The following is a 27,801-nucleotide window of genomic DNA, read 5'->3' as shown; positions in this document are numbered from 1 at the left end:
AATTTAATATATTTTTTACTGTGTACGCTCTGCCGTTCCTCTGTGTTCTACGCAGCCGACGTCGCTGCCACCGCACGCTGCGCTGCGCATGCGCAACTTTCTTTGCCCCAACGGCGGCGCCAGTGCTGCCAGCGTCGCCGTCGACTGCGCTGTTTTGGGGGCCTTGGAAAAATGGCTTAGTCGCTCTTCTGGGCCAGCACCTCGTATCAGTCGGCTTGCAGACTTTCGCGTGCGCGGTGGTGCGAACTAACCAAAGCAAACCATATAGCGAAGAGCAAATAAACCGATCGAGAAATTCGCTGGGATTAGGGCGCGACTTGTTGACAATTTGCAGTCATGTGAAATGGTTCAATTAGTGCAACAACAATAAGACTGAAAGAAACCGTGTTTGATTTACATAATTAACAAGTGGTGTGTGCGAACGGAGATTTCGAAAAATCCCCCGCAGAAGAACAAGCAGAACGTGAATCTAAATATATTCCGATAACGGCACCGTTCGTCGAGACCGCTACGACGACCAAAAGGCTCATTAAGCTTACATGCATTGAATTGCATAACCAGCGGGCAGAAGAAGATGATGCTCCACTTACGTCACTGGCAGCTCGTGCTGGCCGTTGCATCCTGCCTGGCCACAGCAGCAACATCAACGACAGCAGCAGCAGCAACAGCAGAAACCCCAGCAGCATCAGCGACACCAGCAACATCAACATCAACAGCAACATCATCTTTATCCTCCATTCCGGGCAAATATCAAGCCTTGGGTGCAGCCCACCATCAGGCAAAGAAGCTGAAAATCGGAGCCGTCAACGCTTCCTCTTCGGATGCCAATGTCCATAAACCTGTATTCCGGCAAAATCCGATCAAGAATTGGTTCGGTGTCTTCAATCGCAATAATTCGCCGGCAGCTCAGAACCAAACATCGCCGACATGTTCCTGCAGGTGAGTTGGTCCCCCGAGACACACAGATACAAAAGTTACGACGATGCACGCACGCTGAGATACAAAAGCTGTCATGGCCATGATGACAACTTCCAGTTAGACGGCCGAAGAAGTGATAAACAACTCTGGCGTCGTCATTGTCACGGCACCCAAATGGCACAAACAGTTAAAGTTACAGATAGATTTTAGACACGCAATCGGATATATATCCCTGTCCCCAACTCCTTTGAGTTAATAAATTCTCTATCCACTTCCATGGAAAGGAAATGAAACGGAAAAGTATCTAATTATTCGAAATTATCAGATTTTCTAAAAAGTTAAGATTATACCTTCTTAAATTAAATATTCTTTTATTATTATTCGCTTTGCAAATACGATTTGAAAAACGGTTATTTTTATAAGTAATAATTTGGTTAATAACGACGTATGAAATATATTTTGCGAATTTTTTACATAACATTGAAATTTTCCTTCGTTAATATTTCTTTATTAACTTAAATTAACCTTTTAAAATTAATGACACGCGTCTAATTATTAATAGAATCCATGTCCTCCAGCTCAAAGAGTAATAGGCTACAGTCCTTTAAATCAGCAGAGGGAACGCCTTAAACATTTTTTTACACATTCATCTTGTCCCAAAAGATTCTTCTGTCCATTTTTTACCCGTTTTGAAAAGCCAATTCCCAACATGACCTCAAAGTCAGGTTCTCTCTGAAGAATTGCATTCGAAATGCATTCTTGTGTGGCCATTAAACAAATTGCATTACCAATTGGGAATTCAACTTTGGCTTTCGGCACTTGGCTTTTGGCATAAGCAAACACCCAAGGGTATTTATAGAGTCGGCAGAAAAACTGACAACAAAAGGGAACTGATTCTGAAGGGAGTTAAGTTCCTGGGAGGCTAACAATAGGGAACTAGGCTAGAAAGGGATATTTGTAACTTAAATTATACAATTTATTTTTAATAAAACGCCCTTAAGTCTGTATGTCTTTGAAAATCTCTAAAAGCCATAAGTTTACTTGGAGACGATAGCCGCGCCGTTCTTCTATTTGTTAATGAAGGCCTAAAACCAGTTTCTTTTCTATTTAATTTTTACTTTTTTTTTGCATTTGAACGAAGAAAAGAAACTGATTTGCATATGATTTGATAACACTCTGTGTTTGGCTTTTAAGAACGTGTGTGTTTGTGCACCCAGCAGATAAAGATGAGTATGGCAGATACTGTAAAAGGCGTACGTTCAATGCGTCATGTCACATTAAATTAATGTCTGCGAGGGAGGCAGGGGAATGCCGTCTCCGTCGCCGTGTTCTTCGGGTTTTGGCTTTGGCCGTCTTACCCGGTCTTCGCCGACTCCTAAGTGGGTCGTCGTCGCACATTTCGCTTCTTTGTTTCGGGACGCCTGTCGACCAGGCCGACCACCATTTTGGGGCAATGACACGATTAAACACACACCAAATCTGAATCCCAAATACTTGTTGCGGCCGGATCGATTGATTGTGTGGCCTGGCCAAATTAAATGAAAAGAGAGATAACTTGTTAAGCTTCCTTTCCGACTTGGTGGAAGATTTTTATTTTGGCTGCATGCGGTGTTCTGTTGTTGTCCAGGGGTAATTAAAAACCTGTTTAATGTAACGTGTTGTGGTCGTGCCTCTGCAGATGGCAGCCATAAAATCTGCAAAAATCGCTCATTTGTTTTATGTCCGTCCATAAAGCACTTTGACACTTTCTTTATGATGGGGTTGTTGAACTCTGAACTCCCCGATCGGGAGAGATCGCAAGCACTGGCACCCTTTGACCCAATCCATCTATTTTTTTCTCGCGGAGGGAATAAACGTCGCAAATGCCTTTCCAACGAGGTGGCATTAAACATTGAACTTTATCATTTTTCACATTGACATGTCACAAGTTTTTTTGTAATACGCTTACATATTTATTAGTTCTCTGTAATAAACAAAGAACTTAATTTTACGTTAATAACTTTGATAATTTGCAGATCATTTTAGATACTTTAGAAAATAAAAAACTGTTTATTAAGTTTTAAAAAATGTGCATGTTTTAATATAGTGCAGCATAACCATTCCATTAAAAAATAATTTTGCACTGACCTAATTATACAAATACATTCACTCGATCTGAGTTTTTTTGACAAACAAATACAACATTTTTACTTTGAGTTCAATATACTTAGTTTGGGTATAAAATTAAATATAAAAGTGCACATTTTCTCATTTTGAGGATCTTTTAAATTAGAATAGTAAGAACTGGCATTTGCAATGTTCGCTATAGGATCACCTTTAATGACACAGTTTTCAAAAAAGAATTAATTCCCTTAAGACATTCGATAAATGTTTTATAATGCCTAACGGATCTCTGATATTCTTTATATTTTTCGACAGATGCGGCGAGCGCAACGACGAGTCGAGGATTGTGGGCGGGACGACGACGGGCGTGAGCGAGTATCCGTGGATGGCGCGGCTGAGCTACTTCAACAGGTTCTACTGTGGCGGGACGCTGATCAACGATCGCTACGTGCTGACGGCGGCGCACTGCGTCAAAGGGTTCATGTGGTTCATGATCAAGGTGACCTTCGGGGAGCACGACCGCTGTAACGACAAGGAGCGCCCGGAAACCCGCTTCGTGCTGCGCGCCTTTAGCCAGAAGTTCAGCTTCTCGAACTTCGACAACGACATAGCCCTGCTGCGACTGAATGATCGGGTGCCGATCACCAGTTTTATCCGACCGATCTGCCTGCCCCGCGTGGAACAGCGTCAGGATCTGTTTGTCGGCACAAAGGCCATAGCCACAGGTTGGGGCACCCTCAAGGAGGACGGCAAGCCCTCTTGTCTGCTGCAGGAGGTCGAAGTCCCCGTCCTCGACAACGACGAATGTGTGGCCCAGACAAACTACACCCAGAAAATGATCACAAAGAACATGATGTGCTCGGGCTATCCGGGCGTTGGAGGGCGCGACAGTTGTCAGGGCGACTCCGGCGGTCCGCTGGTGCGTCTCCGGCCAGATGACAAACGCTTCGAACAGATTGGAATCGTGTCATGGGGTAATGGTTGCGCCAGACCCAATTATCCCGGCGTTTATACTCGAGTTACGAAATATCTGGACTGGATTGTGGAGAACTCGCGGGACGGTTGCTTCTGCGACGAAGATTACTGATATACGTAAAGAGAGTGCTCAAAGCGGTGGACAATTCTTCGCCTTAGTTTTAGTGAATTCCTTAGTAGCTTAGCTGATATTTTGTACTTTTATACTAAAACAACTGAATAAAGTTAAACAATGCAGTAGGTTAGATATCCCAAAATTAACGTTTATTTCGATGGGGAATGCTCAAATGATTTCTTAGGATTTTTATTAATGTTAATGTTAATTATGGATTTCGTTATGCATTTGTAAACTTTGCAACAAGACTCTCTCGTGGCAATATAATGATTTGAAAAACTACTTATTATCATTGGAAAAATAAAACTGGAAGTTTTTAAGACTATTTCGTAGTAAAATTAGAGCCAATCTCGCTAAACGCACTTTTTTTGGTTGAAGGATACAAATAAATACTTATAAAAAAAATAAAAAAAAACGCTCGTGCGAATTTACTATCACATAGCAGAGCAAGGTTTCGATCCTCGGACCTCTGGGTTATGGGCCCAGCACGCTTCCACTGCGCCACTCTGCTTGCTTGGGTGTCGATACATCTAGACATTGGGTAAGTACAAACGAAAAATCTTCACTTCCTTACCGACAAAAATATATATGTTTTCAATTACAGTGCACTGCTTAAACATTCACTCTGTTACCGCTGCAAGGGTATGTCCATAAAGCAGTTTATAAACTGTAACGATGGTGCTTCTAAAATAATTTGAACAATAATAACGTATAGATTTTAAAATATATGTATATATATTTTATATAATTTCCTTTTGCGCCATTAGGTAAAAGTTCGACTGCAGCACCGAACTATATAACCATAAATTTAATGGCCAATCATTCGCAATATTAAATTAAAAATACCTGTTGAAGTTTGACTTATGGAGAAGACAAAACGCTACTGTCAGTCTATCCGAGATAATAAAAATCGTATTTTTTTTGATAAAAGAATAGTTCTCAATTGTTATTAAGGATTTTCAATTATAATCAAAATAAAGGCGAAGAAACCTTGTCTAAGTATGGATTGTTTGAAAAGCATGCATTTTTTAAACATAAAACGATAATATTTTTATATACTTTATCAGGTTCCTTTAGGCAACCCTGATATTTAAGAAATAAAGTGCATTAAAGCACTTTAATCAGAAAAATTATTTACTTTTACTAAATCAGTGATTTAGAACAATCAAATGCGATGCTTTATCGATGTTTCTGGCAAAGATAACGAGGATATGTTTTAGCAATTAATTGAAAACCAATGTACTTTCGTCGGTAAAGGAGTGTGAGCTTATGATTGGTACTTACCCCATCTGTAGACCTTATGGTATTCACGCAAGCAGAGTGGCGCAGTGGAAGCGTGCTGGGCCCATAACCCAGAGGTCCGAGGATCGAAACCTTGCTCTGCTATGTGGTATAATTCGCGCGTGCGAATTTTTTTTTACTTTTTAGTTCATAGTGACGATCCTTTTATAGACATATTCCATTTTTCCCCCAATAATATTCGCTTACTGCTACAAAGTATGTATCAAAACCATTATTGTGTTCAAACCAATGGTCACTTAAATATTAGAATTTCCAAAATGAATTCGTTTTAAAATGCTGAATTTTAAATAGAATAACCAATTACTAAAGGGATCTCATAATGAACAGAACTTGTTGTACTCTGGAATTCCACACGGTGTAGTGTAGTTGTCCTTAGAACACCCTATTTTAACATAATATTGCACCTACAAGACTGTTGCCCAGTGATATGTAAAAAAAATACCTTCAAGTCGGAACAACTGGCTTTTGAAACGTTGCTATTAGGCATTTCAGCAGGTGCTAAATTGTTTCCATTCTTTACTTTTTCAATTATGATTATAAAACTTTTATTTATTTTTAGTCATCTCTAACAGATCATACAGCTGACAACTGTTGTTGAGCTGACTGGTGACAGGTAATTGCACGCGTAACGAGGCAAGACACCGGGCTTCAGCAACCTTCAACCACCAGCAACTGTTGCAGCTAGAAGACTAGACTTTCAGTGGTTTGATGCGGCCCAAAAAGCTAATATCGTTAGAAACATTAGCTAGCTAGTCGATGGCAAACTGGTTTTCATCGAACAGCTGTAAACACAAGGGGCAAATAAAAGATGAAGAGCGCTGGAAGATGTTGACTTTAAAAGTAAAACGTTAACTTGGCCAGAAGAATTGTGAAACACAGAAAAAGTTTGTCTCATTTCGAATGTTTATTTTTGAAATTTAAATGTTTTATCTAATGGAACTTACGCAGAACCGGGAACGACCGATAGCGAGCGGAAAGATTGCTGATAGGCTTATCTGTTTGTCTTTCACTTGATACAATTTGTTACTCATCACAGTAATCACAAGAAAATTGCCTTCAATTTCCACTTTCGCCTCGACCACTTTTCATTTCATCTCACGACAACACTCACGTGCGCCTCGCCTTGCGTAATTATTCAAATTCAAATTTTTTGCAATGGATCAAGATTCGCGCATCTCATAGATATATTTTCGTGAGCACAAGGGGCTCCAGGTTTACGTTTCGAAATTTTCTTTTCAGCCGTTTATTTTTCACGTTGCGTTGGCAGCAGTTGTTTACCGTACGCCGCTCTCGCACTCACTGAAAAAGCCACCACAAGCTCCCCGCGCACCCAAAGATATGCAGAGAGCCATTTATTCCGACGGATGGAGCGGCGCCTGAGATCTCGGAACTGTTTCGTTTTGCCTCGATCTCGGAGTTCCCGCGCTCTCCAAATAGCCGGCTTTGTTAATGAATGCATATTTTTGGTACATAGAAAGAAATATTTCCGAATTTGGTACATAAATTGGAAACATAAAAGTTTTAATTCTAAAAATAAAAATCTTGTCTTGAATCTAAAAATATATTTATTGCCTTAGGAACATCCCACAAAAAGCAAGTAAATAAAGAACATTACAAAAAAAAGAAAAACATTGAGAAACCGTTCTGATTCATATAGAAAATTAATCATTCAGACTTTTTTTTGGGGACTTATCGAAGCATGGAACTCATGGAAATATACAACTTTTTAATTTGATTACCACAGTACTTATACATACCAAGATCGAACGCCCCGAATTTATTTCTTCTGAATTGTGGCCCATTAAGAATAATCCACATTCGCAGTGAAGTTGGAGTAAATTATCAAAGTGTGAAAATTTCTTAAGAAAGTAAAGCGACCAAAAAAAACCGTGAAATCTTTATATTTCGTGATTCATGTGCAATGATACACACAAAAATAGAGTTTTTAATTTTTGAATAACAAAAGTCCTAAATCGCGGACTATAGACGGCGAAGTTTCTTTTTCTTATATTTTCAAGCTCACAAGCAGTCGTAGTGCGGATTGCGTTTATTATACGCATTAAAATCCAAATACTGCTTAACAACGTAACGGGTAGGATTCAACTACATATATCTTTCAATCTTTTGTCCTATAATGCAAATTTGGAAAAAATCAGTTGAAAATTTTATCACATTGCATTTTTGCTTCATAATTAAAATTGCTTTGCTGACAACAGATCTACATGCAAATATAGTTGCAAGCTGCAAATAACCTTTTATTAGGAATATCTTCGTATTATTTCAAAACCTTAGCTAAAAATTTATGGGACGCCGGGATTAAATTTTGATTGAACGATATGTCATAAAACACCATTTGAGTAACAAGCAGTTAACAAATATATGGAATATAGTGACTTTTTTTCCTTCGGATGGAAAGCGTTCCAATATAGAAGGCTTAGGTATTTACGCTTACGGTTTCATATATGTAAGTTGAAGTATACAAGAATTCGATCAACAAAAAGTATAACTCTTTGAAAAAGGATTTAAAAAATTTGATAATGTCTTCTTCAAAATCATCGGAGAAGCCAACCACAAGCTCCGCCTTGCAGACGCAAAACGCAACGGAACGAGTGACCCACGGTTTTGATGACATCGATAAGCGATTGGAGATGCTACTGGCCCGTGTGACTACTCTGGAGAGTTCGCTAAACAAGTTAAACTTCACCATTAAGCCGGGCTCTGGAGGAGTCCCTGAAGACACCGATGAGGAATTAGAGGCCTTGCAGGACGAGTTGGACGCCCAGGAGCATCAACTGTCGGACTTAGCGGAAGAAGAGGATATTGAAGAGAAAGAAGAGTTCGATCATATTGAAGAATTAACTAAAGAAAACGCAGAGAATTAGTGCTATGAATCCTCAGAAGGAGATAAAAACACCTATTGTTATTGTTAGTTAATCGCAGAAAATTGTTGAAGATGATGTGAAATAAAAATGGCCATTTAGCGTTCCGATTAACTCATTCTTATTATACGTCCAAATACCTTTTGTATCTATTAAAATTAAGACTTTTTTAAATATGTTATGTTGTGACGACCTGTTTTTATGTTCCTTGCTTGATACGCAAACGTGCGGCTACACTCAAAGCAAAATGAATCCTAAATTTTATAAATTCGCCATTAAACTTTATTTTTTCTAAATCCAAGAAAAAAATTTATATTTTCAAGCAATTTGTTCCTCAAAACAAGAAAACTTTTCTTGAATCAAGAAAGTCTGTCTCAAATATAGAAATTGTCGCCATAAACTAAAATCGCCCTAAATCCAAAAAAGAATTTCTATATTTTGGTAATTTTTGTTTTTAAAATTTTTTTTCTTAAAATGAGAAAAAAATTATTTACCCTAAATAATAGAAAAATTTTCTCAAATTAACCCTAAAAAATAGAAACGTTTTCTAAAATATAGAAATATTTTGTTGAATAAAGTAAATGGAAATATTTTCCTTAATATAGAAATATTTTCTATAACATCTAAGCTCCGCACATTCAATTTCAACTGCCGTCGGGCCATACATTTTTTATTTTTTTGTTTTAAACCTAATACCCAGATCGACGAAAACCTTACGCCAGTCATGAGAGAGAGCGACAGGCAAACAGCTGGCGTTCACTTTTCGTCGGGCCTTTTTTTCACGTTGGTACTCAGATCGACGAAAAAATACCAGTCTGCTGAAATTAACTTTAGGTGAACCCTAGCGAAAAGAATAAAAAATTTAATCTTTTGGAGTGCGCTTCTCACTGAACATTATATGAAATATAGGGGAAAAACTCAAAAAACTCGCAAAATTGGTAGGTCGGATTGATTGGGCAAATATAAAACCCATAGAAAATCCCAACTTCCTAACTTTAAAAACACCAAAGTTATGGCATTTCCAATCATTCAGTTATATGGCGGCTATAGGATATAGTCGGCCGATCCTTATGAAATTTGGTAGGTCGGATTGATTGGCCAAAAATAAAACCCATAGAAAATCCCAACTTCCTAACTTTAAAAACACCAAAGTTATGGCATTTCCGATCATTCAGTTATATGGCAGCTATATGATACAGTCGCCCGATCTGTCTTGTTCCGACTTATATACTACCTGCAATAGAAAGACAACTTTTGGAAAAGTTGCAAGCAGATAGCTTTAAGACTGAGGGACTAGTTTGCGTAGAAACGGATGGACGGACAGATGGACTTCCTAACTTTACAAAACCAAAGTTATGGCATTTCCGATCGTTCAGTTATATGGCAGCTATAGGATATAGTCGGCCCATGCCGGCCGTTCCGACTTTAATACTGCGTGCAAAGAAAAGAAGGGTGTGTGCAAAGTTTCAATTCGATATATTTAAAACTGAGAGACATGCTTATATCAACTCAGGAGGCGATCCTGATCAAGAATATATGTACTTTATAGGGTCGGAAATGTCTCCTTCACTGCGTTCCACACTTTACAAAAATTACAATTAATATTTACATTTAATAAATACAATTTAAATTGATTTTTTTATTACAATCACTTTAGTATTATTTTTCATACTTCCGTTTTCCAATATTCTTGAGTACGTTGTCCATTCCCTTGGAATGGACAATTGTTCTCTCACTTCGCATCGTACTGAGCGCGTAGGGCACGTGCTTGGCGGGCAGCTGGAACTCTCGGACCAGGACTCGACACTGCTTCAGGGTCACCGCCATGCCGGTGCGATCCTTGGCGCTCTTGCAGGAGGTGAACCACTTGACGTTCTTGGAGGCAGCTGCTGCTCCATGAAGCCGAGGAACGACTGCAGCGACTCGCCGGCGTCGACGGAGCCGAGGCCCAGCTTCCGGTAGCGCCCGAAGTACTGGCTCAGGCGGAGATAGTTGTCCCAGTTGGAGCGGTGCTGCTCCCGCGTTTGACCCAGCGTCTCTGCAAAGCTGGCCTTCTCATTGATGCCGATATTAAAAAAGACCGGCGTGATTTTGAAGGAGATGGCACCTCCATCTCCTTCAAAATCATTCCGGTCTTCTTTAACATCGGCATCAACGCCTGCCGCAATCCTGTGATCCGGGGCGTCGGCGCCAGCGCCGCCTCGCCCTGTGCTCGCACCAACTGAAAACTGACGGCGGACAGGTCCTCGATGGCGATACACATGTTGCTCCACATGTCTGCCTCGTTTCCCTACAGGGTCAGCAGGCCCTCGAAGTAGGCCAGCGGCCCCAGGTCGCGGAGCATCACCAGGTAGCCCATGTCCAGCTCGCTGCCCCACAGCCGGAGTGGTATGCACGGGGAATTTGAATTTTGTGAATTTGAATCTAATAGAATTTTTACGAAGCAGGTTAGATGATTATTTAAAGAACTTAATACATTCTTTGCTTTGATCGAAATAGGAATTTGAAGTAAAAGGGAATACGTCTGTGAAAATCATATATTCCGTTTAAAGAAACCCTACTCCAAAGCCAACTTTGAGAAGAAATTAAAGTTCAAAAAGTCGAAAAGATTAAAACAAGTGCCAAGGAACTATCTGGCTTTTTGATTTGGCTGATTTTCAACTTTTATTTTAATGCCCTCCGTTCAAGTATTTGTTGAAAATTAAACGGAAATAATTGAATTATGCTTAAATCAAATGAGAAGCATTCGATTCAATTCAAACGAAAGGCAACAATCGCATTGAATAAATAATTATCTGAGCGCAGAAAAAGTAACCTATGGCGAGGAAAATAATGTAAATATTTGCGTAATTCAACATCATTTACATAAAGCATCAAGGAAAAACTGTTGGAATAAAAAACTCAACTCACTCTTAGAAGTTTTTCTAGTTGGTCTTTGGGTTTATCTGCAAGGATGTTTGACAGGCTGCCGGAAGTCTGCCAATTAGAGCAGGATTTCCAGGACAGGACTTAGTCACAAGCTCACAAAAATGAAAATCCAAATTTACATTGGAGACTGAAGGATAAAGAAAGGGTTGATTGGGATCGTACTAGTATATTTATATCCATGGCCTTATAGCTACTTCACTGCTACTTCTACTCTGATGCGGCTTGAAGGCTCCAAAGATTTTTTGAATGTTAAGCGAACCTCCCTACTAGGGCAGGCACGGTGTATCGCCACCTTTATAACCAGACTCCACCCAACGACTTCTTCGGTTCGATTTAACAACGACCTATCACCGTTGGATCTTTGTCTTGTAGACTCCTCGTCGCTCGGCCTCTCGACTTAGCGATATGGACCCTCGGGCAATCGGCACTTGACTTTACTTCCCTATTGGTTTGCGTACACGCACCCGCTTTAAGTACCGTACTATTACTCCGGGTTGAGCAGCGCTTGCCCCGTTCTTTTATAGCCCGTGGTGGTCACAGCATTTTCCAGCTCACGGGATCGGGTCCAATGTCTATTGCCGTACCGATAAATCATGGTGCGTCCCCTTTGTTGTTGCCCGTTTTGTTTTCTGTTTGACCTGGGTTCCTCGCTGTTGCTAGTCCGCTCCGGTTTAAAGAATCCCCGTCATGTAGAAAAAATATCTCTGTAGCAATATGATGTGAGAATTTTACATGGGTTTTACACACATTTTCTGCATAGGTTTATCAGCGACATCTAGCGCTGGTAAATTTTTAGATATTTGGCAACTCTATTCATTTGTAACGGACCAATGTTTCAAAAAACTTTTTGCCGGGAGACATGCTTAAAAATTATTTACTTATGAATTCGAATTTTAAGCAACCCCAATCCATTAAAACACCAACCCGATTTCTTTGTTACTTTTGTATTTTTTCTTTTTCCATTTGTTTTAATACAATATATAAAAACTGATAAAAAATCAAAAATAAATATAAATATGTAGGTTTACTCATTTTAGTTTGAAATGCGTTTGATGGCTGGCAAAAGTCAGGGCTGTCTACGAAAGATACAAATTACAAAAAGCCGTGGCTCGGACGCTTTTCTATGGCCATGTTAACGTAAATTAGATCTCAATTTTTAGATTTATCAGTTAGACTACAGTTACAAATAGGTATTGCTGTTCATGTTGGGGCTAATTGAATTCGTGTGCTGTGGCAATTTGCTTGTTACATATGCGCGTATGCATAAATATAATACAAATAAAATATGTAGGTGTAGGTGTGTTTTTTGCTTAGGTCTCTAGGGGCTAAAGTGTTTATAGTTAATTTTTGCTAAACGATCACATTGAACAGGCACTCCGCTCGCACTCACACTCGATAAAAACACTCACTCCGCGACACATTCACTCTGGCTTACAATTACAATTTCGCACTTAGACTTAGAGTGTGGGGGCAGGGGCTTTTGGGGCTTACTAAACTAAAATGGGCTCGTTACGTATTCTCTCTCCTCCACTAATTTCTTGTTTTCCTAACGCGAATCGGCAACGAAACGCTTACAATCAGGCCTTTTCCCATTTTTACATTAGCTGAGGGTTTACAAAAATGCTATACTAGATTTAATGATCTTTGTTTCAGCTCATGATTCACAAGCTCAATGTCAAGGGATTTAAATCCAGTACAAATTCGCCAATACCAGACAAGGGTAAAATTCGAAAAAGGCCCATATATCTTCGATTGCGTTTTGATTGCTTCTATCAAAAGTTTTTATAAAATTTTGGACTCGCATTTCGTATATAAGGGTTGCATGTAGTTCTGCTAATAACATTTTGCTTCACGGATGAATGACTGAGAGGTGTAGGGGATGCAGCCGTGCTCCACCTTGGCTGCCTTTCGAACATTGAGTAATCACAGCAAATCGGCGCAAATGCCACCGAACCACGCCATATAAAGCGGCAGCAGATAAACAACCAGAGCGCGACGCAGGGTCATCTTCTCCGGGGCGTTGGATGATCCATTGTCATCGCCTCCGCTGGTCTCCGAATCGCCATGGCCCCCATCGGAGTCCTCCTCGTCGTCCTCCTGCCGATGCTCCTCATCCAGATCGTTGTGATCGTGGTCGAAGTGGGTGGTGTGGATGAGCGGGTTCTTGTCGTCACCTCCGCTCGTCGGTCGAGATGTGTGCGTGGGCATGTGTGCTCGGCCACCGGCGTCCTCGTCATCGTCGTTGTCCGCATCCACCGAGGGACGCTCCACGTCCGGTTTGTGGCTCGGTTCGAACGGTCCCAGGCCAGAGCCCTCGTCGTCGTCCTCGTCATCCTCGGAGCCGGATCCTGAGCCTGCCCCACTGCCCGCATATGGTAGTTCTTCTGTGAAAAGAATAATGAAGTTAGTAAACTGATTGTAAGAGCGACATTATAAGAAATTCCCGAAAATACGGTTCCTCTTATTATTAAGTAAATTTTTCAAAAACCATTTTTAAAAGCTTTGATTGAAATTTATAAAATAATTACATGTTACATAGTGGTTTTTACGATATATCTATTTGGCGAATTGTGCAATTGTGAAAATATGACGCTAAATTACCTTGTTCGCTCCATTCTACATCCTGACCGTTGTAGGCATTACGCAGATGAACGATGGCATTCTTTAGGTGGCTAAGTTGCGAGGACATCTGAGCGATTTGCTTAGTGCTGGCAGGATTTCCACTGAATTCTGGATTCGAGCCGTGCTCAGTGGTGATCGAGGGCACATACCTTAAAGAAAGACGGGCTAAATAATGTCTATTCATTCCATAATAATGCTGATTCTCACCTGTCGATGGTGTGGCCATTCCAGCACATCCCATCTACATCGGAACTGGAGGCAATATTCTCGTTGCTGCAAACGGAATGCGGCAGATTGGACCAAAACTTCTTGTAGTCCTTCACACGCTGGCGAATGTCCCTGACGATCCTGTCCAGAATCGGTTCGCGTCCTCCGCCTCCACTTTCGTTGTCATCGTCATCGTTGTCGTCGCGATTATTCTGCTGCTTGCGTCGCTGTTGTTGTTGCTTGCGTCGTTGTTGTTGGCGTCTGTTGTTGCCACCACCACCACCACCACCTCCTCCGCTGCCTCCTCCATTTCCGCCCTTTCCAACTCCCTGCTCCTGGGACTGCTGTCCCGAGGACTCCTGCGAACCTGGCTCAGCGGCTCTGCGCTCCCTCAACACAATCGCCTCATCCAGACTGGCATCAATGTCCAGGGTATCCGCCTCTACAGGACTTTTCGCGTTGAGCACTTGGACTCCTTGCAATTTTGGACTGATCGAGCGCTTCATTTTCTTCAGTTTTGGTCTGCCGCAGCCCTGGAACACTCGATTGGTAATGTCCTGGCCAGAATCCTGCAAAAAAGAAAAACAATGTTGTTTGATATTTTTGCGAAATATATATGGAAAGGGTGGCAATATATGCAATAATATTAACAAAAAGTATAGATTCGGAACAGCAAATAAAATTAAGTACACAAATAATAGATAAGCCTAAAACCTAGTTGATTCAGGTAATGCATGTAAGTTAAAATATTCAAATTGATTACTGAGAAATACAAATGTATCTTTATAAAAACTATAATGTTTATAGATTTAACTTATACCGACAGAAATCGTCTGAATGATTTCATTGACCTTACAGAATCAAAACGTACCAGCATATAATAGATTGACACTTAATATTTTTATTTTTATAAAAATTAGAAAGTTTCAAACCGAAATGTCTTTTGGAAACCGTTGCGCTAGGGAAATCACATAATTTCCCATACTCAACAGCAATTCCATTCACACCCCACTGAGTATAGCCTCTTAATGGCTATTTATAGCTAGTTTTTATTGACCCATTCCATAGATAAGAATTGATTTCAGCCGGCTACTCATTACGAGCCACTCAAGCGACCAAGACCTCTTCCGAAGAGTCAACTCTCGACAGAAGCTCGCGCTTCGTCCGTCTTATCAGCTCTCCTATATCTCCTGTGTTATTTTTTTCTATGGCCTCTTCTCATATAATCACGGAGGTTGGGTCAGGTTGGGAGGTTGGTACGGAGTTTCAGAGTTCCCTTCGGTTCATCATAACTGTCTTCCCGACTGGGAGATGGCAATCATCAAAAGCGGTTTGTCGGTTCAACTAGTTTGGAGATTGGATAACGCCCTATACACCGGGCAAGAAACTAATCAGAATTAAAATTGAATACTATTTCGCATTTTGCATTTGGCCTTTTATGGGGCCGTCGACCAACAAAAAACACCGGCAAAAGTAAACACATTAAAAGCCAAATGCCGAAACACAAACAACAACAGCAATAGATACAAACAAAGGCAGCGAATAAGAGATGCAGCAGATGAAAAAAGAAATGTATAAATTTTAAATGGAAATATAAATTAAATTCATATGCGAGCCAAATGTTGTGCAAATAAATCGTAAAAATGGCCAGAAAGACAGACGCGGTGTTGAAGATAGGTCGGGCGATCAAAACGGACAGCAGGGAATAGAGAGGGTTGAAATATTGCAGTAATCAAAATTCAATAAGTTATGGCCAGCCAAGTGTAAATTATTCTTTTGCTTTCGCTGTAAATGTCGTGCATTATATTTGTGTTATTTTTGACAGGAACTGTATGCTTTTGCATATTTTAGCAGTTAATCAATACTTTAGTTTTCAATGGTGGTCGATAAATCAATTTGATTTCAGAAAAATTGTGTTTGTATTTAAAGTATTCAGATTATTTAAGAATCTTAACTAGAAAATACTATACATCAATTTAATAAATGTATCTGTGTACGCCACTGTTAGTTTTTCCTTATATGCCACATTTTAGAAAAGCAACTAAGATCCATAAATTTCTTCTAACGTTAAATTTCAGATATCAATCGCCACGTTCTTGTACGGTTTTCCCCAAGAATTACTTCGGGACTCGTTTAAAATGTATGCGAATTAACCAAACACGCATAAGCCGCTCTGACGCACTGACAGTTTTATGCGAGCATAACTTAGAGTCTCACTGCGAACGGGTAGAAGAACAAATTAACCAGCAGCTGCTTGGCCAAAACGAGTTACAAATTGCGATTGGTTTATGCAAATGCTAATGATAATGACCCCAGCAAATCGAATTATCCCGCCATAGATCTTACCTGGAAGTTCATGATGGCCTCGGAGATCTTTATGTTGAGTGGTTCCACCACCATCACAATGTTGAAGGACCCCAGCAGTCGCTCCGCCACCTTGTCCATGGCCATGGCGAAGTTCTCCCACTCGCCGTCGAACTCGTGCTGGTAGTGCAGGCATCCCTTAATCACGTTCACACAGTAGTTGGTGCAGGGCTTTTCCGTATAACCCTTGCAGGCGCCGCAGTGCTGCATCTTGGTCAGGGCTCCAGTACAGTCGGCATTTAGTCGGACCTAAAGATTGGGAGAAAGCCACACATTTAGTATTGCTATATTCTTTGAAATACGTGCCTTTGTATTTTAAAATTTTATTTTATTTTTAATATTTGCACAAACAAATTACAACACCTCAATTACAACTTGCTTCTAATTGTTTATATGCATTTAAAATTAATATTTTATTAACACAATTGTGTATTAACGAAAATCCACCATGTCCGTTTTCATGAAATTCTTCAGGACAACAGAATTTAAAGTGTATTCCGATTCAGGGGTAGGTACATTTCTAACAAAATTGATTTTGACTTACATTAAGAACTTTCTTGACCACCTCGGCAGCCGTGGTCAGGGCCTGTCCGTAGGTGCGCGTGGCCACAAAGGATCGCTTGATTTGCACGGATAGCTTGTCCGGAACATCCCCAAATGGCTTCAATTCCTTCATGTGTTCGCTGACGCATCGCATGTAGCTGGAAAAGAAGAAATGGGTGGAAAATGAGAGCGGAATGTTGGAAAAAATATTTTCATTTGGTGTGCTGGCGGCGGAAATCTGCGCTTGTAAATGGCACGGCTCAACGCCATCGCCTCCGCCCTCGACTTCATCTTCATCGCATTCTTCACCGCCGCCGCACAACAAAAATTTTTATGCGGAAAAATCATAAAAATAGTTGCTCGCCATGTGCTGGAGTTGTTGATGTTTTTGTTTCCCTGCAGCACCTCCGTAAGTGTGTGCCTAGTCCTACAGTTTGGCCATCATGCATGACAGTCATTGCACTTGTACGGCTGCTTTCGGCCCTCACCGTCACTGCCTTCGCCATTATGGTCAAGAAGTCGCCGGCCCCCTTTGCCGGCTAAACAATTTAGGAATTACAGCAAGTCGCATTCGCAAAGGTGACAGATCAGTCAAGCGGCGGCACCAGCTGCTGGAGTTCCCTGATGGCAGGGAAGGTTGTGCAGTTCGGATTGCCGGGATGGTCAATTACGCTAACAACTTAAATTCCCAGACAAATTTTAAAAATCATTTTTTTTTCAAATATATTACAACATTTCAATGAAAAAAACCGTTAATGCTGCAACATATAATGAATTTCGCTTCATTCATCAGCATTGTTTAAATCATTAATAACGATAAACCACAATATATTTGAAATATATGATGTATTTTAAGAAGCGCGTTTCATTTTCTTGTTTATTAGTATTTCAGTAGTCGCAAAAACCATTAAATTATGGCTTGGCCTTTCACCTTATATTAAATTATCAATTAAGTAAAGTAAATAACTTTTATGAAACACCTATCATCAGCTACCTTAGACTGTGTTTCCTTTGCGAGAAACCTATTCCCTTATTTGTAATGTCATTCAACGCTTCATGTTTAGGCCATATCGAATATCAGTGTTTCATCGAAACACCCGTTGACTTCTCATAGTTTTCCCCCTGTTTTATCCGAACCCCCAATATTTGCCATACAAACTAACTGCTTGAGCTACCCCCCATTTAATGGGCAGGAGAACCTTAGCTCCAGGTCCAGCTGGAACCCTATGTTCTACCGGGGCATGTGATCCATTCTGAGGGCAAAACCATCGCAGTTCAAGCGACCGACCAACCGCACAGAGCAAACAACAGCCACAAACAAATAACAGGGGGTGCACACAGAAAAAATCATTGGTACTTGAAATCTTAAAATAAAAACATTTAATAAGCTAAACTCCAAAACCTAAATCGTGTTATGTTTTATGCTGGCCTAATTTGTTTTCCTACTTGGACAAAATTGAATCTTTTTCTTAATTATTGACTCTTGAACTATTTTTTCGACAAAACAGGAAATCTTTTCGGACAGTGCAGAAGGGGCAGGCGGCAGGCAAGTGGCGGCAATTACGCGACATCGTTGTTGTCGTTGCTGCCGTCCAATGGCAATAAACGGACAACGTGCCAAAGCACGTACGACAAACTAAAACGATGACAATAAAAGCGAATCGCTGGAGCTCCAGTTGGACTTGGAGTCGGAGTAGGAGCTGAAGTCAGCGGCATCAGTTGGAAAGCGCGTGGGTAACACGAGCCCTTGAAAGGGGGAGTGGCGGCAGGGACCAAAAGTCATTTGGCCAAGTCGCCGGTTACCGGAGACTCGTTCCAGGGCAATGAGCCAAGTGGGCGCAATTTTCGCCTTTTTTCCTCTTCACCAATTTGGCGGAAATGCGAGCAGCTGACACAGGAACTGGCATAGAGTGCGGTTTTTGGTTTTGGCTGGGATATGGGATTGGATGGAATGGGAGTTCCTTTGGTTTGGCTGGCATACGTGGTGGGCTGGAATGGGTTTGTTGGGATGAATAAATCGCAGTAGGTAGAATGGTAGTAGGACGAAAAGCAATAGCGATATGCAGAGACTAAAAGGAAGTTGGTTTATCTACTCATAGTTTCATAATGAAAATCTATTTCAACAGAATATCTAATCAAATTTCAATAATAAATCTATTTTAAAAAAGGAAATTTAGCTTTTTACATGAAATGTTCGTTAAACCTTCCTACTCATTTTGTAATAAATAGATTTCTATGTTTTTACAACGTATTTTTCTTTAGTGTGTTTACATTTATATGCATATTTAGCCTCATTAAATAAGCCTTATCCAATAAGATCAATAATGTTTTCCTAGAGTACCGCTTAGTTAACCATGTACAACCTTTCCACCACTTCCTCATTTTCTCTTCGCTGTAAGCGTTTCAACCGCAATCGAAAAATCTGGCGAAAACCAGAGCAACTTTAAACTCGGGGAGCAAGGAAAGAAAATCCCCATAAGATGCTCATATCGGAATCGCCAACTGAAATCGCACACCGACCGTGTCAAAGTTTCGACGGCCCGTCAAGTTGGTTAGTTGTCGTCGGTCGACAGCCCGAGACACTTTGCGGTTTCACACGTTTTGTTTTTGCGAACCGGCGGAGGGCCCTAAACTCGGTCTCGCGTTGGAGCCTGGGTTTCGATTTCGCAGACTACTCACTTTTCATCAAAGGTGAACTGGGTGTTCAGCACGGTGAACATCTTCTGGTACAGGGTGTTGAAGAACTTGTCCATGACCTCCAGCAAGTCCACGCGGCCGTTGGCGAAGTAGGTTTCCAACTCCTTGAACAGATCCGAGAAGACGTACGAATTGCGCTCGTAGATGACGCCGTAGGTACGAATGAACATACTGTTGAACTGACTCCGCGACTCTTTCAGCAGGGCGGTGAATATTTCTGCAAGCGGAAAGCCGAATTAGTAAAAAATGTATCGATATTTAATTGTGCGGTGGGAGGGGACAAACAGCGCACATCCGCTCACGCCGACTAAATGTTTAGAGTTCGATTTTATTTCTGGCCTGCATCCGCTGGAAAATAGAACGCAGCCACATCCGCATTGTCGCCTGCCACTTGACATTGTCAGAAACTCGAGGCCCGCATCATCGCCACTCCATGGATCGTGTATCCATGGAGATCATTGGTCTGTGTGGGGGCAGAACCTCTTGACACCCGAAAATCTTTAAACGGTGGCTTCTGTGGCATTTTCAAGTGGCACGTTGACGCAACGAGGTTTGAGTTGGATTAATCATCGGTGACCCACCTTTGAACTTTGAGGCCTTGCTGCCCAGGATGCCAGACATCCGAGAGATCTGGTCCTTGGTGTGTCCTTCGAGTTGCTGGCGGGACTGCATCGCCATTCGTGTCTCCATGTTGTAGGTGCAGCAGGTGCCCACCGATGGGGATTCACAGTATCTGAGCACGCGTTCTGAAGAAGAGAAAAAGGTATAATTAGTTATAAAATTGATATCGCATTAATTAGTTACTGAAGTAATATTACCCTTACTAAATACCTAACACGTAAATACTAAATGTATCTCCTTTTCTTATGTCCTAATATTTTGTAAAAACTAGTTTTTATGCCTCTTTTTTTCACACTATTTTGAAATTATTGTCTCATCCGATGCTTCTGTTGCCTCAAATCTAGTAAAATAATTTTCAAAGTATACAATTCTAACGACTGCCACTTGTTTGCACTAACATTAGACCGACTTCCAGATGCATTTGGGCTGAGAACGCTTATTGTTGCATCGCTGACAGGCGCAAATGAAGGTTTATCAACATTCCAGGAACTCGCACTGGAGTCGAGTGCAACTTGCCACTTGACATGGTAACCAAATACCAAATACCAAATACCAAATACCGAAAACCAAAGTCTGACCGGCTAACAGCGATTCGTTGGAAAAAACAAACGAAGCGTAGCTACCGTCGAATGCAAGTAACCCGAGGCATAACCTGAAACCAAACTCAGCCTAAGCCCAACAAAAAAGTCGGATACGGGCGTGGTTGCCTAGAGAATTCCCAGTCTCTGGCTGCTTTATTTACGCAAACATTTAACACATTTTTTGGGAGAAAATTAGAGGAAAATATGCATTAGTTCCCTGCAACGATGAGTTCATTTCGGGAGACTACCTATTTCCCCCAACTTTATGCGATGTTTTTATAGCCGCCGCTGCTCCTTGTTTATTTATACAATTTTTGGGCATAGAGAGGAGGATGTAGATAGGCGATCGAAAAGTTCAACACTAATTGAAAGCAAACAAGTTGGAAGTTGTTCTTTCGGTTCTCAATCTAAATCCAAATCGGAATTGGTATTTATATTCCATTTCGTTTTTTGTGCGCTCATAAATTCCCGCTGCCCAGTTAAATGCATCATCTGCTGTGCACACATAACATACCTTGTACTATATGGAGTGCAGCACACTTTGTTTATTTCTTTTATAAATTTAGATACTTTAGTGCACATTTTTCGACAGCCGATTGTAAACAGAGTTTACTTCCATTCGCTCGGCTCCATTGCTCCATAATTTCCCCAACTTTCTCATTTTATTGTCTGTGCTCGACTGCTTCGTTTTATGGTCTTTACTAATTGTTATGTTGCACAAGATATGAATTGAGTGTGGCACCAGCTAGAGACTCAGATATATATATATATATTCCGACCCTTTCGAGTCCTTTGCTCTGCTGGGGCTCCCTATATCCTGGGGCTTATCTAAATTGGCTCACAGTCTGTGGTTTCCCCTTTTAATTGTCTGTCGCGGGGTCGTTGTTGGTCCTATGTGACTGGCATGGTGAATGTTTGGCTGGGATTTCTCGGTTTAAGACCATTTGAGTTAATTGAAATTGTGGCAGATAAATCAGCTCAAGATTTGATGGGGGAAATATAGTCACACAACGAAGATAAGTAATATGGACAGTAAATAAATGGAGTTGGAAGTTTTTGGATTATTTTTTATAAAATTAAAGGAAACCTGTGGTATTTGTACATTTGTATTATTATTATGGATTATGGTTTATTGCTGTTTTCAATCAGGCCTTCATCAGCCCATTAACTTCATCCCAATTTTTCCATAGGGATAATTTACTACACCTTTCCAGATTTCTATCCCCTTTTCGGAATCCATTTAAGTGCCACGCAAAATGACAGCCATAAACCAAACCCCTGAATTTGGTCACCCCTCTCAGGTCCCTTGATCTAATCGATAAACCGTAGCTAAAATCTACGATAGAATAACATATCGGTATTAAAGTAACGCCAATGGTTCTTCTGCCAGCCATTTTTATGAATTGCTGCATAATTTTGCCGGCAGACAACAATGGGAAATGGAAAATGGGAAAAGAGGCAGCGGGGGATCCCAGATAACAAATGTTGCCAGGCGGCAACTTCGAGGGGGAAATCACCAAAAAAGGAAGCCGGAATGGCGAAGGACGGAAGGTGTCATGAGCATAATAAATGACCTCAACTTACCGATATGGCATTTTCCCTTTTATTCGAGCTGACGCTGTGGAAATCACCCCGTTGTCTAATAGAAAACTTTGGCTTTGCTTGGCAAAAAAGCAAAATTACGACAAACCAAAAAAAAAAAAACAAGTTACCGAAAAACCACCCAGAAAAGTGGGTGGCAGAGCAGCATACACCACTCCCACCCCCTGGGAGAGCTGGTCACATGTTTTCCATTTCCACGCGCAATCCACTTAGTTACGAGGAGGGTGGCAAAGGCGCAGGAAAAACTCCCGAAGGACACTAAGGAAAAATGCCATCCAATTTACTAAACTATCTGAATATCCAGAATATAATTCAGAAGAACTTTAGTATCGAACATTTTCTTTAAACGTAAATCAAACATATTCTACGTTAAGAAAAGTATTTCCGGTCCATTAAATAAAAACTCTTCCTAATCCATATAGTTATTAATTAAAAGATTTTTGGACAATCCTAAACAGGCCATCATTTTTTTTCTGTGCATGGCGACCCACCATCGGATGTGAAATTTCATTTCAAATGATTTACTGTAACGATCAACAAACGCAGGAATTGCCCCAGACAGACGAGTCAACCCCCGAGGGCGGCGCTTAAAAGGGTGCGAAAGTTTAGCGAGCGTATCGCAGTCAATATCCAGAATATCCAGCAGCGATAAGTTCGGGGTGAGTGGAGAATGGGAGCTCAGGAAGTCCCAGCAGGCAGACATGCCATCTCTCCAAGGTTAACTTTAAGCTCGTCTCTTTGGTAATCGCCGAGGACTCTTTAAGAGTGCGATAAATTGTCCCCAGCCGGGATGCTCAACAGGATGCTTGACACCGAAACAAAACCCGCCTGCAAAACTGCACCCCGTAGGTTGAAAGCAAAAAACCGAAACTGTCGGTTACCATGGGTGCGAAGGGGAGATTTTGTGGCTAGATTGTGTAAACAATTTAAAAAATCGAATAAAGAAGGGAAACCATTGGTTTCCACTTGGTTAAGCACTTTTTAAAATTATAGTTTTTCATTAATTTTACTTTTTTTTACCACTTGATGTGTACAAATGAATTCAACAGCTTTCCAATTTATTTAGTTAAATATTTTGGGACATTCAATTTAACAATAAAAGCATTATTATGCGAATTAAACTATAAGTAAAAAGTATACACTAATAAGGAATTCCCAAAAAAAAATAGGTAAGTTCTTAAAATTTCAATACATCTTGGATGCTGTTGTTCCATTTAACTGGAGCCTCATTTAAAAGGTGTGCTACATATTTTATCTCATCAATATATTTTTACCGCATATGCATTTTCCGCTGCACAATTCCTGTCGGAAATGTGCCACTTCCATTTCCCAAGCTCGCACACTTGTGCATTCAAAGTTTCCCTTTTCCCCGCCACCCGCATCCTGTGCCCTCTCCTCTCGCTCTTTTGTCTCTACCTCTCTTTCTAGCCACTCTTTGTGCTCCACTTGGAGATGAAAAGCGCAAAACAAAAACACATTTGAAAGGGCAAGAACAACAACAGACAAAAGCAGGCGCCAAAAACTAAAACCCTACCGCCACCCCACTTTTCACCCCTTTTTATCTGGGCAATACAGCATTATCAATGGCTGGAAAATGCAAGGAAAACTTAACTTTTGAGTCGAGTTTCAATGGCCACTACAAAGCGAAGAGCGCAAAAGCGGCAGGAGCGGCAGGATTCTCACTCATCGCTTCGTCCTTTTTGCGAGGCACACAAATGCGAGCCGGCAACTCAACCAGGCGCCCAGAATTTCCCAGCGGGGCGATTTCGAAACTGTTGCACACGTGGACGAAAAGTTTTCAGCAAAAATAAAAAAGAAAAATGAGGAAAAGGGAGAATGAATAGCCAGACAGCGGGAAAGAAGAGCGAGAAAAGAGAGCAGAAGAGAGGAAGGCCTGTGAAAGGGTCGTTGCACGCATGTAGCTTTCACTTTCCACTATGCTGCGGGGTTGAAAGAGTGAGACGGGTTGAAATAGTTCAGAAAAGTCACCCCAAAAAACAAAAAGAAAAGTCTGAAAACGGAAATAAAACAAGCCAAAAAAAATGTCGCCGTCTGGCAAGGAAATTGCATTAGGCAAAGAAAAGGTTAAACAACCTGTGAGCTGCTGTCCAGTTGGCTTTTTCCCTTCTCGCTTTTCCCCTTTTTGTGATTCGACTTAAATTTCCTGTCTGCAATTTATTTTGTCTGCACAGAAAAAAAATTCATTTGAGACTAATAAAAAAAATATTCATTTGTTTTTTAAAACCATTTTTTTAAATTATTTATTAATTTTAAAAATGAATAAATTATTTTAATCATTTAAACTGTTATTTTTGCATTTTCTTTTATATTTAAAAAACTGTCTTAAACCGTGTTACAAATAAGGTCAAAAGTAAAAATAATTTTTTTTATCCTTTCGCCTAATTCTAAGTGTACCATGCTTATAAATATTTTTCCCAAGCAAAACAAAATATAATTATATCTGAAACTTACATTTAACAAGAAAGGAAGCAAACTTGGGGAAGTTTTTTTACCTTTCAGTTATAATAATTATTCAGTGTATTTATTTGGTCAAAAAGAAAATGACAGCCATTAAATCGCGTAAATTGGCCTTATATTTTTATCATGTTAATATATAGTAAATTAACCTATTTAATTTTATCGGATTGTTGCTAGTTTCAGTGATATTTATTTCGAAATTCACGTACTCAGCCCCATCACCACGACAAGGTCTCAATCCACGAGGGGGAAACTATATTTGCTTAAATAATAAAGATAAATACAATTAGAATATATATACAATTATCTTTTTACAATTTATATTATATCTATTTATTTTATTTATTTACACTTGAGCGCTTATTTTATAATAGTTATATTTCTTTACAAACTATAACTGAGGAAAATTCCATCATGATGACTATATGGTGTTTCATATATGAGGGCGAGGGTTTCCGGAATTCGAGCATCAGTGAATATCCAATCAATCTGCGTAAGGTGTTTTGTTGTTGGAGAGCTGTTTGTTCCAAAAAGGTTATACGCATTTAAAATTGCCTCCAGAGAATCAGTTCTTAAGGATCTGCAAATATTAAAATCTCCTAATATTACCACTTTATTATTATCTATTCTGCGCACTTTTTCGACGTCAGCTTTAATTTCATTTCGAAATCTTGTGATAGGAAATCTAGGACTCCTATATACAATTAAAAATGACGTGTCAAGAAATTTAAATGCAATTGATTGATAGGTGCTCATCGGGCTTATTGATTTAGTTGTTTCGAACAAAAATACAACATTTTGCAAAATACTCTGCTTAGCATAGATGAGTATTCCGTTCTTCCCAATACCATTCAATCGATTGCTATCTATTCTCCTTATAATGTCAAAATCCCTTATATTATACTCTTCATGTGGAAGAGTCCAGGTTTCAACAAAACATAAAAAGTTTGCGGAACAAATAATTTTGTCGTTGGCAATATCTTCGTGATGAGCACGAAGAGACTCAACATTGTGGTAATACAATGAGATGGCATCATTTCTATTGAACAAGAATTCGTATTGCGTAGTCAAAGCCTTTTCCCCTCTTAAACATTGAAGTTCTTCTTGGACATTTGTTGCTCCAAATCTAGTTGGAGGAACAAAGTCTCCTAATGGAAAAAGACCCGATACGCTTTTTCCCCTGCTGCATCCTACGTAAAGTTAAGCTCGCTTAATGCCTCTTTTAAGATGCACTGCGACTTTGCTGAAGGTTGCTTCTTGGCTTTGGTGGATGGTAATAACCTCAGCAGGAACAACTGGGAATTGCTTACGATCAATCGAAGAATGTCCTGAATTTGCGCACTACAAAACTCGGGCTGTTTTCTGAATGGGAGTCCAACCGGGACTATCATTCCTTTGAACTTTTGACCTGGCTATGGCCCCAACCGTAAATTCTGAAAACTTAATTCACAGCCCTTTAACTATAGGGGAGCCGTTAACCATGCAATGGTCAATTTTCATTAATTGGCCAGTTGAACCATTTACTAGTCCATCTTTTGTGTCTATATTGACGGTAACCATATGCTTTGCCGTTGTTTTGAGCTGAAGAATATATGCCAAGCCCTGGGTTTCTGAGGTTTTCATATTTTTGGGCCATTCTTAACGTCCTGACTCTATTGCTTTCTGACATATTTGCTGATTTAACAGTATCTATGGCAGTTGAAAAAACTCTTCAGTCTGAATTTGGGCAAGCTTAAAGGTATTATAATGGGCAACCTCATCATTAGAGCAGAACAAATGAATAGCGTCATCAGCAACCTCGGTGGGTGAAACAACTCTTTGCCTAAGAAGCTCTACATCTGCGTCTGTCATATTGGCCTCGGACATATTATTTAATGCCAAAGCAAACGCGTGATCGTCCCTTTGTCTCATTATTTCAGTTAACTCAAAAAACTTAAAATTATTCCAAAGGTTAGCTCCGGCAAGAATGTTATAGGGGTTATTACTATTTTCTAGGAATATCCACCGATCCCCAACTGGGCTAAGCTGCTTCAGATCTCCAAACACTATTATTGATTTTCCCCCAAAAATAAGATCTTGAGTTCTAAAAATTGTCGAAGTCTTTGATCTAAATACCCAAGCATTTTCGATCCGACCATGGAAATTTCATCTATAATAATTAATTGGATGTCAATTAACTTACAATGCATAGTGTTTAAAGAATCATTACTTAAGGGTCTTAACGGACCCGAAGATTGATTAACAGGAAGGGAGAAAACAGAATGAAGCGTAAGTCCTCCAATCCCAAAAGCAGCTTTTCCAGTAGGAGCGCAAAGTAAAACCTTTGCAGAATCAGTTGCCCCAGGAAGCTTATTCGCCCGCCACGTTATAGACTGATATATTGTTGAAATCAGCCTACTTTTTCCGACTCCAGCACCTCCACCAACATATTCATAAAAAATGTTCTTTGCTGCAACATTATGCATTACATGGGCGTAATACTGGCGTTGCTTAAAGTTAAGCGACCTAGTAAGGGAGCAAAGTGTGTCCTCAGATACCAAAGGAGGAAGTCTAATAAGTTGAAGCTCTCCATCCTCTGGGTTATTTTCAATGTCATCTTGGAGTACATTTACGTTTTGCCCAACGTTTGGTACTGCCAAGGCTCTAAACTCTTCATCTAGGTATTGGGAGGCAAGCCCCTCAGCAAGAGGACTGTTTGGTTCTCTATCAAAATTTTGCAATTCCTGAAGAACCCTCTCCAATTCCATATCATCAAACACATCATATTGCTCTTTGTTGGCCTTGATTATTTCAAAATTATTTCTAAATGTACTTTCATTGTCATTTGAAATAAGTTCAGATTCCTCACTCCTCCACGGAAAGAAAA

At 40.2% G+C, this 27,801-nt stretch overlaps 4 protein-coding genes and 2 non-coding genes across 6 annotated transcripts in view; 3 read left to right on the top strand and 3 right to left on the bottom strand.

Annotated features, from left to right (window-relative positions):
- Positions 1–6,697, bottom strand: part of LOC108041019 (venom dipeptidyl peptidase 4) — an 85,005-nt gene extending 78,308 nt beyond the window's left edge. Inside the window, exon 1 of the mRNA XM_044461564.1 lies at positions 6,358–6,697. The gene's annotated coding sequence lies outside the window, so the exon portion shown is untranslated. The remainder of the gene's footprint in view (positions 1–6,357) is intronic.
- Positions 211–4,466, top strand: LOC108052539 (trypsin-7). The gene is made up of 2 exons (XM_017134942.2): positions 211–939; positions 3,337–4,466. Exons 1-2 carry the CDS (start codon positions 575–577, stop codon positions 4,106–4,108), a joined length of 1,137 nt encoding a protein of 378 aa, XP_016990431.1. The 5' UTR covers positions 211–574; the 3' UTR covers positions 4,109–4,466.
- Trnam-cau lies at positions 4,551–4,622 on the bottom strand. Its single transcript has one exon. It is a non-coding gene; the product is annotated as a tRNA-Met (tRNA).
- On the top strand, positions 5,426–5,497 carry Trnam-cau. Its single transcript has one exon. It is a non-coding gene; the product is annotated as a tRNA-Met (tRNA).
- A 1,179-nt stretch (positions 6,698–7,876) lies between the features above and the next one.
- On the top strand, positions 7,877–8,400 carry LOC108052538. The gene has a single exon (XM_017134940.2). It carries the CDS (start codon positions 7,951–7,953, stop codon positions 8,293–8,295), a length of 345 nt encoding a protein of 114 aa, XP_016990429.2. The 5' UTR covers positions 7,877–7,950; the 3' UTR covers positions 8,296–8,400.
- Positions 8,401–12,148: 3,748 nt separating this feature from the next.
- Positions 12,149–27,801, bottom strand: part of LOC108052531 (glypican-6) — a 55,099-nt gene continuing 39,446 nt past the window's right edge. The window contains exons 2-8 of the mRNA XM_044461539.1: positions 20,235–20,399; positions 19,636–19,870; positions 16,958–17,114; positions 16,396–16,662; positions 14,050–14,618; positions 13,822–13,991; positions 12,149–13,604 (exon numbers count right to left, since the gene is read on the bottom strand). Coding sequence (XP_044317474.1) covers positions 13,144–13,604; positions 13,822–13,991; positions 14,050–14,618; positions 16,396–16,662; positions 16,958–17,114; positions 19,636–19,870; positions 20,235–20,399 — 2,024 coding nt within the window. The 3' untranslated portion in view covers positions 12,149–13,143. The remainder of the gene's footprint in view (positions 13,605–13,821; positions 13,992–14,049; positions 14,619–16,395; positions 16,663–16,957; positions 17,115–19,635; positions 19,871–20,234; positions 20,400–27,801) is intronic.

This window comes from Drosophila rhopaloa, unplaced genomic scaffold, assembly GCF_018152115.1.
Source record: "Drosophila rhopaloa isolate 14029-0021.01 unplaced genomic scaffold, ASM1815211v1 contig_47, whole genome shotgun sequence".
Taxonomy (NCBI): domain Eukaryota; kingdom Metazoa; phylum Arthropoda; class Insecta; order Diptera; family Drosophilidae; genus Drosophila; species Drosophila rhopaloa.
Note: the sequence above shows the minus strand (reverse complement) of the source record. Positions and strands in the feature narration are given on the sequence as shown.